The 15155-nt window shown below is 40.1% G+C and overlaps 3 protein-coding genes across 3 annotated transcripts in view; 2 read left to right on the top strand and 1 right to left on the bottom strand.

Annotated features, from left to right (window-relative positions):
- Nucleotides 1–12500, top strand: part of LOC149747054 (uncharacterized) — a 20942-nt gene extending 8442 nt beyond the window's left edge. The window contains exon 2 of the mRNA XM_089899070.1: nt 3818–12500. The gene's annotated coding sequence lies outside the window, so the exon portion shown is untranslated. The remainder of the gene's footprint in view (nt 1–3817) is intronic.
- Nucleotides 7085–14887, bottom strand: TCF24 (transcription factor 24). The gene is made up of 3 exons (XM_022595264.3): nt 14491–14887; nt 13480–13892; nt 7085–7642 (listed from the first exon to the last, which is right to left on the bottom strand). The coding sequence occupies exons 2-3, from the start codon at nt 13867–13869 to the stop codon at nt 7529–7531; spliced, it is 504 nt and encodes a 167-aa protein (XP_022450972.1). The 5' UTR covers nt 13870–13892; nt 14491–14887; the 3' UTR covers nt 7085–7528.
- CSPP1 (centrosome and spindle pole associated protein 1) overlaps nt 14880–15155 on the top strand; it is a 199374-nt gene continuing 199098 nt past the window's right edge. Inside the window, exon 1 of the mRNA XM_022595255.3 lies at nt 14880–15155. The gene's annotated coding sequence lies outside the window, so the exon portion shown is untranslated.

Here is a 15155-nt window from a genome sequence, read left to right as displayed (position 1 = left end):
ATAAGAGAATAAAGTCCTAATTTATTTAAGCCAGTATGGTTCGGTCTTTCTTGTTAGCAGCTGAATGCAATTCCTAACTGATATAGTAAGCAATGAACAATGCCTGCCATAGTATTAAGAAAATATTTGTGGACCAACTGATGATTGATGAACAAAAGCACTGAAGCATGAAATAGCTCTGTGTGTGTGTGTGTGTGTGTGTGTTTACTACAACTTAAAGTATAAAATAGGCAGTGGTGGAGAACAGTGGGCAGTGATATAGGTAGGGGTTTCATAAGGCAAGTTAAGGGTTTAAACCTGCTCTTACATGATGGGGAACCACTGAATGGTTTTGCACAAGTAAATACATTACATCTTCAGGTTTGCATTTTTGATAGGTTACTTGGGTGCAGCCAATACAGAAGGCAGGGAAAACTTCTAAGTTTACAGAGTGTGGGTGAAAGGTGATGAATACCTGCAATAATTATTCTCACAGACTTTTGTGAATGTACGTATATTATTAGTGAAATTCTTCAATGTGGAATTGCTAAGTCAGAACGTGTACACATAAAATATTGAGAGATACTGCAAAATTGTATTTAAAAAGCTTGTATACTCCAACAGTGCTATAATCCTCATTTCCCCACCCTCACCAAAAACGGGTATTTTACCTTTGTGTCATTCTTTTATTTCACATTTCTCCATTTAATATTAAAGGGAAAAAAGGCAGGAGGATAAAAATTACAAAGATTAATTTTCATTAAAAACATACATGCTCAAGCATTATGGTTAAAACAAGTTAGCTCTAGTATGCCAGAAAAATTAGTCATCATCACTTACCCATTTACCCCCCAGTTTTACTGAGATATAATTGGCATATAACACTGTATAAGTTTAAGGGGTACAACATAATGATATGATGTATATCAAGATGATTCCTACAAGTTTAGTTAACATCCATCACCTCACAGAGTTATATATTGTTTCTTGCGATGAGAACTTTTAAGATCTACTCTCTTAGCAACTTTCAAATACACAATACAGTCTTGTTAACTATATTTACCATGCTCTCTATTACATCCCCAGGACTTATTTATAACTGGACAGTTTGTATCATTCTGATAGGTGAAATATGTTATTCCATTGCTTTTTAAATTTATATTTCTTATCATAGGTGAGTTGTTTGTCTTTTCATAAAGATATTAGCTGTTTGATTTCTTTTTATGAACCACTTACTCATATCATTTGTGGAATTTTCTACTGAGTTGCTGGTCTTTTTAAATTCTGAGAGCTGCTTTGATATAAAGGAAATTACTACTGTGACTATCATCTGTTGTGACTTTTTTCTCTAGGTTTTTTTATTGTTTGTTTGTTTTTGTCTTTTCACCTTGTTTACGTTTTTTTCTTTTGTTTTATGAATTTATTTTATTATAGTCAAAATTACCCAGCTTTTCCTTTATGGCTTCTTGTGTTTTTGTGTCACGTTTCACCTTGCCATCTTTAACCTTCTTCTAACATCTACCCAGCCAGAGAAGACAAACCTGTCTTGCTTTGAGCTGCTGACATGTATTTTCTTAGCTATTATTTCACATCAACTTTGTGAGCCTAGGGGAAGAAAGAGATAAGGCAAGGGAAGTTTATTGAGGGCAAACACTAGTGCTTATTACAGTGAGTGATTGGCCTTGGCCTGAAGTCAGGTCTCTTTTCCAAGGCAGTCTCTCCTGTATGTCCCAGAACATCACACTTGTAGCCTGATGGGACACGGGTGGAACAGGCCTCCTCTTTCTGAAAGGAGGATATGGAAATAGCTTCCTGCTTCCTACCTTTCTTCCCTCCCTTGACTCTCCTGTTTCTGCCATTGCACCCCACTTTTTTTCACTTGTTTATTGCCCACATTTCAAGAGGACTCTGGTCTGGGGCTTACAGTCAGCAGGAGGTGCAGATGTGCTACACACAGAATAGAGACAGTCTTGCATGGGCCTTTAAAAATTATATAACTTAATTTTAAAAATTTGACCCACATGATATACCCATCTATGTAAAGTATTAAGATGCCTTATAATAGCACACATTTAAAGTTTTTTAATTGAGTGATTTCAGAACTTATTTGAAAATAAGGTTTAAAATCAGTTCTTATTTAGACCTCACATTGTTTTAAATGGCCCCCAGTTTTCAATGGCCATAAAAACAGAGACAAGTGATTTAAGCCCATCCCCAGACCTCCCCATGGACATAGTTCTTGGTCCTGAGAGGGCAGGAATGCGTGTTTCTTCAGTAACATTCATGTGCACAGGAAATGACTATTGACATAATCTTTAAGCCTAATAGTTAAGATTATTCTTCAGTTTATAATTTAAAAGCTTCTGACAGCTAAATGCTGTGGTATAATTTATAATGAAAGAGTTTGAGTGATTGAGGTATATTTCACTGAGCTGGTTTCTCTTATGAGTTGAAACTAAGACTTGTGTAAACATAGGAAGGGAAGCCTTTCCCAGGTTTATGCAGTTGGGCAAGAATATTTAATGTCCCTCATTCCCAACTGTGCTGCAGTACCATCTGTGCTGTACTCAAAGTTTATAGGAAGCAAATCTATAGGATTTAAGGGGCATTTATTTTTTTCAGTAAAACAGTCATGTATAAGACCACGAGCCACCAGTATGTAACAAAATAAAAGTACATATTAATTTTCTTTGAGATATACAATTTTATACTATTCCCCTAGTGCTCCTTTCAAACATTTGGAATCTATGCTTTTGTATATTTTTGGTTACAATAACAAGAAAAACAAAACTAAAAAATCAAAAGTGTGTACCATGGAGAAAGACAGCAATAGTACACTACTAGTGGTAAGTCATCTGGGAAACTGTAGATATCACATCATGCATCAATGATTTTTTTTAAAAAAAAGAGTTTGTCATCAGATTAAGACAGAATCTGCCAATGCTGGAAGAGTTGAAGTTCATAGGTTTTCAAATAAATTACATGATTGATATAATTTGCAATGAGCTATACAGAGTTGGGAAAGAGCATTTAGATTAAACCCCTCTCTCAAAATAAGGTATCTAATACATGAATTTGGATCAGAAGCAATCTGTTTGACTTATCATTTCTTCTCCCTGCCAGCTAAGAATACAATTTTATATAAAGCCAGGAAGCAATTTGTCTTAAAAGATGCCAAATACAGTTCATGTGTTGATTTCTAAGGGAATTATGTTGGCCATGGTAGAGATGTTTTGTCTGTATTGGATTATTTCCTCAGAATGGCACTATTGACACACCGAGGACTAAAGAAGAAGATTAAATACTGCTGGAAAATATATATAGAATTAACTCTATACCTCTCCCCCTCCCCCGTAAACGAACAAACAAACCAAACCAAAAAAGAGATGTTACTAGAGCTTGCATAATTTCTCTCTGATAATAACTGGTTAGTTGCTTTTTGTGAATATAAAATGAGGTCTTTTGAAAGAAGGATAAATTACTGAATAATTTAGCCTAAAAAGCAATTTCAACTAAAATACTGTGTATTTCAGTGAGGACAATCAGCATTTATTTATTTATTTCGTACAGCTTCTTCTAAGTTTAAACAAAATCTCCATGAATAGATAAGAAAATTACTGTTTAGGATATCTGTAACTCTGCAGATTGAAGTAGTTGGGTCAAAAAACCCTTATCAAAATGTAAAATCAGTATTTTTTTTATCACCAAGTAACATGTGAAACAGATATCCTCACCTTTGCTCTATCCCAAACACCCACCTCCACTGTGGGACTTTTACTTTCCACTTCATTTCTTTTTGTTATTAAGTTGCTTTTTGTTTTTTTTTTTTCTTTTGCAGTACGCGGGCCTCTCACTGCTGTGGCCTCTCCCGTTGCGGAGCACAGGCTCCGGACGCGCAGGCTCAGCGGCCATGGCTCACGGGCCCATCCGCTCCGCGGCATGTGGGATCTTCCCAGACCGGGGCACGAACCCGTGTCCCCTGCATCGGTAGGCGGACCCTCGACCACTGCACCACCAGGGAAGCCCAAGTTTGTTTTTTAAAACAGGTACGTATATACTTTCTTTTTTCCATTTTTATTTATTTATTTATTTCACATCTTTATTGGAGTATAAATGCTTCACAATGTTGTGTTAGTTTCTGTTGTATAACAAAGTGAATCAGCCATATGTACACATATACCCCCATATCCCCACCCTCTTGCGTCTCCCTCCCACCCTCCCTATCCCACCCCTCTAGGTGGTCACAAAGCACCCAGCTGATCTCCCTGTGCTATGCGGCTGCTTCCCACTAGCCATCCATTTTACATTTGGTGGCGTGTACATGTCCATGCCACTCTCTAACTTCATCCCAGCTTCCCCGTCCCCTCCACCCGTGCCCTCAAGTCCAGTCTCTACGTCTGCGTCTCTGTTCCTGCCCTGCCACTAGGTTCATCAGTACTGCTTTTTAAAATCCCATATATATGCATTAGCATACGGTATTTGTTTTTCTCTTTCTGACTTACTTCACTCTGTATGACAGATTCTAGGTCCATCCACCTCACTACAAATGACTCAATTTCATTCCTTTTTATGGCTGAGTAATATTCCATTGTATATATGTGCCACATTTTCTTTATCCATTCAACTGTTGATGGACATTTAGGTCACTTCCATGTCCTGACTATTGTAAATAGTGCTGCAGTGAACATTGTGGTACATGACTCTTTTTGAATTATAGTTTTCTCAGGGTATATGCCCAGTAGTGGGATTGCTGGGTCATATGGTAGTTCTATTTTTGAGTTTTTTAATGTAGCTTTACTGATATATAACTGACATACAATAAACTGCACTACAAGTATTTTTACAACCAGGAAAAGAAACAATATTTTAAAGTCTGTTGGAACTAGTTCTGCTTCTAAAAAGGTATTTCCTTATTCCTCCAAATTATCACTATAGAGGAATTGTAAATGTTTTTTTTTGTGACTATTACTGAGAGAGGTGAATGAACTGACAGAAATTTAAGTGAGAACTTCCCTTGCAGATTATGGGATAATACTGTGATCCAAATATACCTCCCTCCCCGCCCTATTATATATACTTCACTAAGGACAGCATGCTGAAGAAGCTAATACCAAGTAGGTATCTATCTTCTAGAAAGATTTTCAAGTGTACCTTCATTATTTGTTAAATGACCATAGAGACAGATATAAATTTAGCAGACTAAATTACTTTTCAAATTAGTGCTTTATTTTATCTTATCCTTTATCTTGACCACGCACCATTAATCAAAACAGCATGCTCCTTGGAAACTTTGGGTGAAAATATGCAATTTCACCTCAGATTTCCCAACCTACCAAAAGCTGTTAGCATATTTAGCAATTTAATAAAATATTATGAAAACCTATGACAGAAATATAGTTCTTTGGCATTAAAACATTTGTAACTGGACAAGAAGAAATAAAAAGTAATACTGTTTAAGACAATGACTAATGATTTAACAGGAGGATTTAGAAAAGTCTGATAATTCAACAATAGTCATAATTTTTCCCCAGTTAAATGCTTTAACAACTATAACCAAATAGATTATTAGCGATAAAACCATTTTTTTCTGAAATTCTTGCTATCACATTTAGTGTTTACAGTTCCGTTCCAGGTAACTTTAAAGAAGTTCTGATTTCATACCTTAAGATAAAAGATTATTCTTAGCACTTTTTATTCCAATAACTTATGATAGTGAATGGCTGAATCCATCTCATTTTACTTTTTATTCCTTTCAATGGTATATGAGTAGGTAAATATACTCACAAATATTTAAATATACAAACATTTTTGCTACATATTAATATGTAGACAGCTTTCATTGTATGGCTTTTCTTTTAAAGACATGCTTTGGTCACATTACAAGGAGTATATTCACATTAAAATAATAAAAATTACAAACTAACTATAAGACATGAGTCAAAACATGATCATCCTCGAATCAACTGAATGATAGTTTTTGCCTTCAGATAGTCTTTTACTTCATTTCACTGCCAAAAGCTGGAGTTAAACGGAGGAGAAAATGAAATGGTGTTTCAGCTGCTATCTTAATTCAACCAAGTCCATTCATACACATTTCTATTTAATAATCTTGGATGAAACCCAGCAACTTTAAAACTGTGGGTTATCGAGAAATGAATGAACTTTACACCTGGACAGTGGACTAGTAAAGAGTGAGGAGGAAAACAAGAAAGGGAGATAAAAGGGAATCTAAATCAGCAAAGACATGACAAAAGAGACTGATGATTTTTTTTTTCCAGGTGTCTCTGTTGCACCCTGTTGTTCTGAGATTCAGTGTGTTCCCTGACAAATGTCTCCACTTCATAGCTAGGACCCCCAGACTCCTGGCGAAACTGAAAGCACTGGTTCAGTCAGGCAGAACAGCTGCTCCCTGGGCACTTCATGTGCAGGGCAGTGGGAGAGGCCCATAGCAGAGGGCTTTCCTTGTTTGTAGGTCCAAATCAGGGCATCCTGTACCACAGGATGGCCACTCTGTGTCCTCAGACCCCCTCAAGGTGCAGATCAGCGCCAGAACTCCCAAATCAGACAGGATTTCTCCCATTTCATAAGGGCCAAGTAGGTAGACTGTGAACAGCAACTGACATGGGGAGAAGGGACCTGGCCAAAGCTGTGACTGTGAAGGTCACGGGGGTTCGCTGGAGGCCCCTGACAGGCCTGAATGTGCCACTCTCTCTACAGGGCTACAGCTGCACCTGTTTACCTAGTCCGGGACCTGAAAGAGAGTGGGGTGGATATGGAGTGACCAAGGGGGAGGGTGACAAACCCTGCTGCCCAGTGACACCCGTCTGCTGTTCACACAGGGCTGCAGGGTTTCCCAATGCCTTCCACAATTTGGAAACATAGTAAGATATTTAATAATACTCTAGGAAGGTGGCCAAGCCCTGGCCTAGGAAGCAAACCATTTCTAATACTCCAAGTTTTCTAAGAGGGAAAAATAGTTATAGAAGTTGCTGCATTGTCATATTACCTCAACAGTCTTTTCACACATATTCAGCTAAAACTGAATAAATGATCTCAGACCTTCCAAGTGGAACGGCTTCTTAGACCAATATTAAGCACAGACTGGTTTTCACAAAAATGAAATACTGGTGTTTTACAAACCCAGCTTTTATTTTTTTTAAACCAGGAAGATTGTATACATAGATATTAGCTTTTCAGTTTGTAACAGATATACTACAGAAAATGTGTGTATTCTTTGGATACATACACAATTCTTTGCTTTCCTATGTCTCTTTCTTTTTTTCCATTAGTTTCTCCTGCACTATATAGTAGTGACTCTCTCACACTGAATAGATAAGCTGTGTGTTTTACATTATTATTACATTATTTACCAGACTGATTATTTCATTCCACATTTATTTAGATTAGATAAATCTGAACATCCAACTATGGATTCCATGTAAACTTTCAGAAATGATGTTTGTTAGGTCTGATGTAATAAATATAGAATTATTTCATATCATTTAAAAACAACGACATCACTTTCTACCAGCCCCCCTCAGGGGAGAGCCTAAGGCTGTGAGTCTGTTGGAATATTGTCATGATTTATTTTTTCTCCAGAGACAGAATGCTTCAGAAACTGACCAGTAGCACCAATGTACAATCTTGATCGCATGGGCCATTTCTGAAAAAGAATATTTAAACAAGAATCCAAAAGTTAGTATCTGTGACAGATATAGTGTATAATAGTAATATTAAAAATTCCAAGTACCTCAAGGCAAATGCAATATCATGTAGCTAGTAACAATGATAATTATGAAGTCTAAGTGATGACACGAAAAAATGTTAATAATAAAAGTAAATAATGCTAATAATAAAATTATTAGTGCTAATAATAAAAGTAAAAACATACCCAGACTTTGATTATAATTATATGAAATAATACGTGTGCATGTGGACCAGAACTGCAAAAAATCATGGAGAATGAATATATTTAAATGTAGGAAAATATATCTACCCACAATGTTTTAATGTTAAACTAAACCTAAAACAAAATTAAGCCTAAAACAAGATCCCTGGCTTTAAAAATATTTTTAAAAGTTATATGTAGGACTTCCCTGGTGGTGTAGTGGTTAAGAATCCACCTGCCAATGCAGGGGATACAGGTTCATCCCTGGTCCAGGAAGATCCAACATGCCACGGAGCAACTAAGCCCGTGCGCCACAACTACTGAGTCTGCTCTAGAGCCCGCGAGCCACCGCTACTGAGCCCGTGTGCCACAACTACTGAAGCTTGCACGCCTAGAGCCCGTGCTCCGCAACAAGAGAAGCCACCACAATGAGAAGCCCGCGCACTGCAACGAAGAGTAGCCCCCGAGTGCTGCAACTAGAGAAAACCCGCGCGCAGCAACAAAGACCCAACGCAGCCAAAAATAAATAAAATTTTTTAAAAATACTAAAAAAAAAAAAGTTATATGTGTTAAGTATTATGCATCTACATTTGTCAAAGGACTACAATGAAAAGTGACTAATTCGACTATCTAAACATTTTATCTAGCTAAAAGCAATTATCTTGAAGTTGCACATATTAGAATGTTTGGTGTTACATAGCTAGAACATCCAGGTTAAATGACTGCTTGTAGTGGCATCACACAGCTCTAACCTTTCAGTAATCATCACATTTGTATTCTGATTGTGTCTTTTCTAAATTTACCTTTAAAATGGACAGCCTCTCAAACAATACAATTAATTTCCAAACAGGCACGATGATGAAAAAATATACTACATAGGTAGTACTTTTAGGATGGACTTCCTTTTTTTTTAAGAGAGGAGGGTCATATAATTTTAGTTCTAAGGTCCTTGGAATACTAATCAGAGAAATAGTGCTTTTTTTTTTTTTTTTAATACAAAGATAAGTCCTTAGACTAAAGGAGTGCAACTCTTAAAGGTCAGCAGTGGGGTCCCACACTCTCCAGAGAGTAAATGCTGCTGTGAGCAGCAGGCTCTTTTCACCAGCAAACATTCATGGGCAGACTGCTGGTTACACAGCACCATGAAATGTTCTTAAATGCCTCGCAGATGATCCACGGTGCTCAAACAGAGGTACAATTATTAACAATCCAAAGTCCGTAAGAGCTCTGGGTTTTCAACACAAGTTGCATATTAGAATCACATGGGAGCTTTAAAAAATACTGATGGCCAAGTCACACTCCAGGCCACTTAAATCAGAATGGACCTCTTTGGAGAAGTATAAGGTAGAGTCAGTTCTTATCTGGAATAATATAAGCCTTCCTTATACTTCCGAATACAGTTACTGTCACCTAAACTGGGATTCCAGATGTAAAATGTAGCCACAGGAATAATAAGTAGGCATGTGATTTTTATTTCTCCAGATGGGATAAGTGAATTTAAGAGTCCTAAATTCAGATTATTCTGCTGGGAATCTACACTTTAACACAGATTAAATATAACATCTGTGTTATTTGGAATTTAAATGATCCATTCCTATATAATCTTCCTATAAACAAACTTGTATTTTATGTTTGATACAGTAATAAGACTGACACTGTGTTACTTATTTTTGCAAATCCATTTCAGGTTTTGTTTTTTTAAATCATAGATGTGAATTCTTGTACTTTCTGGGTATATCATGTTGATCCTATTCTTGGGATCCCTGCTACCAGTTGGTAACATTAAGTGTTTTAGAAACTAGCCTGGGATTTTTTTTATATGTTTGGATTTGGCATTGTTAGATCAGATTTAAGGCTTGCATTATACTGAAAAATCTAGTGTAATGGTATTATGGATTTAATGTTTGTGTTTCCCCAAATTCATTTGTTGATGCTCTAACGCCCAATGCGATGATATTTGGGGAGGTAATTTCGGTTAGATGAGGTCATGAGGGTGGGTCCCTCATGATAGGGTTAGTGGCCTTTTAAGAAGGGGGAGAGCTCCCCTTCTTTGAGAAAGAGTTAAGTCGGCCAGCTGCAAGACAGGAAGAGAGCTCTCACTAGGAAGTGAATTGGCCAGCACCTTGATTTTGGACTTTCCAGCCTCCAGAACTGTGAGAAAACAAATTTCTGTTGTTTAATCCACCTAGTCTATGGTATTTTGTTATTGCAGCCTGCGCAGACTAATATTCACATGTAGCAAATAGTGTAGCGCATAGGTCATCAATTTCAAGTGCAGAATTTTAGGCATATTATAAACCAGTGCTTTTCAATCTTTTACACTCCTGCCACATTTTCATGAGCATAAAAATCTCATACTCAAACCTCAAATGTAATGTGAGAATTCTACATTTGAAAATGTAGATAATAATTTGAGAATGTGAATTAAACACATCTAAGTATAAATAAAATAAAAATACTGCTGAATGCTCCCTGTTAGTTCTGTTACCTGGGTTCCACTGTACTGAGAATCACTCTAAATCATGCAACCAAGAGTGGAGGCAAGTGAAGGCATCTGTTTTTTACAGCCTTGCTAGTATGTAAGTAATTTATGAAGCAAATCTAAAAATGTATATGTGGATTTTTGCCTGATTTTTCATGGACTTAATAAAACTTCCCTTTTTAATAACTTTGTGTCCCTGGATTTTCAAAACGTTTTCAAATGATTTTATTCAAATGAATTTAATGTAGATACATACATAGTTTTAGGAGTCAGAAATAAAAATATAAATACAATATTGGTTAGGTTGCATGTCAGCCTCATGCCAAAAAAGCCAGGTGACTGATTTACATTTCACTTCTCAATGGTCTGTTTTAGCATTGTGTAGATTAACACAATCCTGACCTCTACTTTACCTAGTAAGTCATACTTAAAATTATGTAGTTTCATTAGCTTAGAACAATCTAGCAAACTCATACAAGTAACCAGAACTGAACCTGAAACTGAAGACTAAAAATATGTTCCTGGTTTTTGGAGTTAAATGACTCCAAAATAACAAAACTTTGTATTTATTTTTTGAAATTATTGTTTATCTGTATTATCAACAATGATTCTCCAGGGGTAATGCAATTAATAAAGCCATCTGTGCTTTTCTTTCAATGTAAGTATCTGAAATATACCCCTGTTCCCTTGGAGAAGCACTGCCCTTTCAGACACTGGTGCTGATCAGAACTGCTCACATCCCACAGGGATAAAAACTGCTGTTTTAGGCTATGCCCTGGGATTCCAGTCTCTTAAACCTTCCAGTTTCATTTGAGGTACTCATAATGTAAATTCCCAACAATGCTAACAGTGCTAAATCCCCAATACTGATAATAAGAACTGATGATTCAAAATTATGGCCTTGAAATACTTGTTAATGGATCTTTGATCAAAGTAAAGACCCCCTTACATTGTAAGGCAGAAAAAGTCATTTTGGAACACTCTTTAACTATGTAAACCAAAAGGTACAAATAATCAGAATATCTTTATTTCTTTGGCATTAGATTAGTCAATGATAGACTTAATTTTTAAGCATTTTGGTAGTCTCTGTAAAATAATGTGTCACAGGCAGTTTCAATTATGTATGTAAAATCTCTTTCCTCTGCACCTCCACTGCATATGGTTATAGCCTCTCTCATGGCACATACTACATTCTCTCTTATAATACTGTTATTTATATTTATGTCTTTGTCTCTATTATATGCTCATTTAGGGCAGGGATCGAGTCTTACCCTTAATTGCATTCACTCTCCTAACAGTGCTTTGCACAAAGCAGGCACTCAGTAAATGATTTTAAAATAGACTAGTCACTTGTTCAACCATCATCAATTTCATTTTTAAGAGGTAATCTTTGGCTTTCTTTCATTATCCCTAGAATTGTATTTTAAAATGAAAATAATTAATTCAGAGGACAAATGAGATTTAATTTTTCTTTAAAGAGTTATATGACTACAAAAACATTTGGTACGGGAGTCAGGGCAAAAAAACTCTTGTTAAGCTTATTGTTACATGAAAATTATGGTTTTAACATTAGTCATTCAAAAGAGCACTGCAAGAAACTAAGGTGAAAAACAACTGGATTTCTCATCTGATTTCTCTCTCCCACAAAGAGGCATTTAACAGATGTCTTTTGTATTAAAGCCTACTTAATGTTAAAATAAACTTCCTTAGAGTATAATGTCAAGTCAAAAGAAATCTAATATTAATGATATATTTGAATAGCAATCTAATGTACCTAATATCAATCTAATATTAACAGATTAGTAGCATCTAATATCAATAGTAATACAAAACCCCTTAATTAATAATGAATAACTTTCCAGCTGAGGTTATACAACACATGAATGGAATGGAATAATCTATCATAATTATGAATAAATGATATTTCAAATTTTTATACTTAATATTTGAATTATTTTGAGTCTATCATCATGTTGATTAAATGTGCAAAGTAAAATTTATTAAACCTTACCACAGAATTTTAAGTTCAGTAAATATTAGAGGATGTACTTTACCCTCAATTTGATAATGATTATTCAATAATTTATTGAACATTGATATACTTAAGGCAAAGTCCTAATTTTGTATGTGTGTGTGTGTGTGTGTGTGAGAGAGAGAGAAAGAGAGAGAGAATGCTTCAGAATGGTGGAATCAAAAATTTGAATATTTAGTTTTAGAAAACATAGGGAAGGTGATCCATTTTGAACAGAAAACCTGATCAATGTAAGATTTGAAAACAATCAAATCTAGGAGAAAAGGATGATGCGAGTCTAAATACTGCAATATAGGTAATGAATCATAATCATATATACCGTATTAAACAAAAACCCTGACCACTCTACCTATATGTAATGAAAAAAATACAAGAGGGAGTCTCTTGGATAATTTTGTACATTATGTAATTTGAATATCTAATCAGAACACAACATATATGCCAACCTATTATGAAAATCACATAAACTCATTATAGTTTTTCTAACATTCTTGGTGGTTGTCTAGTCCATGATCGTTAACCTTCATTAAAACGGACTGAACATTTACTGTGTGGGGACGCAGAATCGTCTCCTTTTGTTTTTACCAGCTTTACAAAAAATTTTCAACATTGGTTTCCTAGGATTAGTTAGGGGCAGATACTTCCGTCACCCCGTTTAATTCCTGAAACTTTTCAAATATTTGATAAACACCACAATGGTAACGATGTAAACTTAAAACCCTCAAAGGTTCATAAATGTAACTCGGACACTAAAAATTATCAGGACGTGCAACCAAGCACCCCACCAGGCACCCGCAAGAAACTTCTCATCTAGGAAAGGAATCCTGTAGGTTGCATCCTATAAGGGGCTTGAGACTCCCCTACGCAAGCCAGCCCGGGTTTAAGCCCTCTACCTGCAAACCGTCAAGGAGCAGCCTTGTGCAGTGGGGACCTCGCTACGGGTGCCTTCGCGGGCCAATGTCGCTCTCCTGATCTGTTCCCCGCCTCACCCTGAAGGAGGGATGAGAGCTGGGAGGTATCTGCCCAGGCGGGGGCAGACCCCGCGGTCAAGGTGCCATGCTTCCGGCCTCGGCTCCGCAGTGCGCCCTGCCTGCCTACCTTGACAGGGTGTAGGTAACCATCCCCGCGCAGGGCGCCCAGTCCGGGATCCGCCGGTGCGTCGGCGTCGTCCTGCAGGCTGCGAGTGAGGTGCGCGATGTAGGTGGTGGCCAGTAGCAGCACGTCCAGCTTGGACAGCTTGGTGTCCGGCGGCACCGACGGCAGCGTGCGCTGCAGCTCCAGGAAGGCGTGCCGCAGAGTCTGCACGCGGCTGCGCTCCCGCGCCGCGTTTGCTGCCGCCGGCCTCCCGCCCCCCGAGCGCGCGCCGCCGCCTGGGCCCGTCTGCCCCGGTCCCGTCCGTCCCTGGCTCGAGTCTCGGGTGGCGGCTACCGGTGGCGCGGGCTCGTTGCTGGCGATCAGGTGGCTGCCTGCGGGGCCGCCGCTGTCCATAGCGGCTTCCGGCGCCGCGCGCCCTGCAAAGGACAGAAGGCGCGGTGAGGCCGGGGCGCCGGTCGAGTTTAACCCGGGGAGGCGCAGCCCTCCCGCTCCCCCTGCGCGCCGTGCCCGGCCGTCCGACATGGCTCCAGGCGATCTCAGAGTTGGGCACCTTTTGACTGGGGCGCTTTTGCCTCCCGGCGTCTGGGGAGAGTGGTGGGGCCCGAGTGTTCCTGGGCTGCTTGGAAGGGTGAGGAGGGGCGCGGTGCCGGCTTTACTTTCCGCCGACAAATTAATCGGAAGGGCTACGCTACCAAGGAAAAAGATTTCGGAAGCACAGCTCCGGTTCGGAACTTGTTAGCGCTTCTGGAACGCTATCCCGCCCGTCCAGCAGTAAAGATGAAGCTGGTCAACTCGTGGAGCGTGGCGGGAAGCCCTGCCAGGGCCAGCCGTGCCCACGCCGGCCGCCCTCGCACCATCAGCTCCCGAGGCCCGGGGACCTGACGGGCGACGGCAGGAGCTCAGTGCAGTTTCTGCCGGAGGAGCGGGGGACCGGTGGCCTCTCACGGGACTAAGGCACCCGCTACCCCTCCAGGCCCGGGAGCAGCGCGGCGGGGGTCGGACCGGGGCCCTCACCTTTCCTGGAGCGGCCGTACGAGGTTCGGCTCCGCTGCGAGAGCTGGCGAGGAGCGTCGAGCTGGGTCTGCGTGGCCAGGACCGCGCCGGTCACTCCATCCTCGTCCAGCCGAAGGCTACGGCCGCTTCCAGCCTGGGCCGGACGCGCCTTTTATGCGGGCTCCTGCGAGGCGAGGCGTGCGTGCTGGCCAAGGTCGGCGTGGGATGACCGCAGAAGGGCCAGCTGACGTCCGCAAGCACCTGAGGTGCCGTGCTGGGGACTCACTCCTCTCCGAGCAGCCCGTCCACCTCGGGAGAGTCATTAATGCAACCGTCCGGCGGGGAGGGGCCGGGCCAGAGGGGGCGGGGCGTCTTCTTGGCCCCGCCCCTCCGCGTCCAGGTTCTCCCCGGGGCGGGACTCCGAGAGCCGCACGTCCAGCGCCCGCGGGGTTGGCGGCCGGCTGGGCCAGAGCCGCGGTCTGGGCTGTAGGACCCCAGCGCGGCCTCGCAAGTTAGCTCGCCTCGCTGCCGCCCTTCCGCCTCGGGCCCAGTCTGAGCTCCGGCACTTCCAGGCCGGCGCCGAGCCGAGGCGGGAACGCGGCCGTTTTGTTGAGCGTGACGTAACTTTCTGTGAGGAACTGTGGAGTGTGCCGCCTCGAGGCGCTCACCTTTCACTCTACCACAAG

Source organism: Delphinapterus leucas, chromosome 17 (assembly GCF_059928025.1).
Source record: "Delphinapterus leucas isolate spDelLeu-1000000601 "Yukka" chromosome 17, BTC_Dleu_Yukka2, whole genome shotgun sequence".
Classification (NCBI taxonomy): domain Eukaryota; kingdom Metazoa; phylum Chordata; class Mammalia; order Artiodactyla; family Monodontidae; genus Delphinapterus; species Delphinapterus leucas.
The sequence above is the reverse complement of the archived record's forward strand: the minus strand, read 5'-3'. Positions and strand labels throughout refer to the sequence as shown.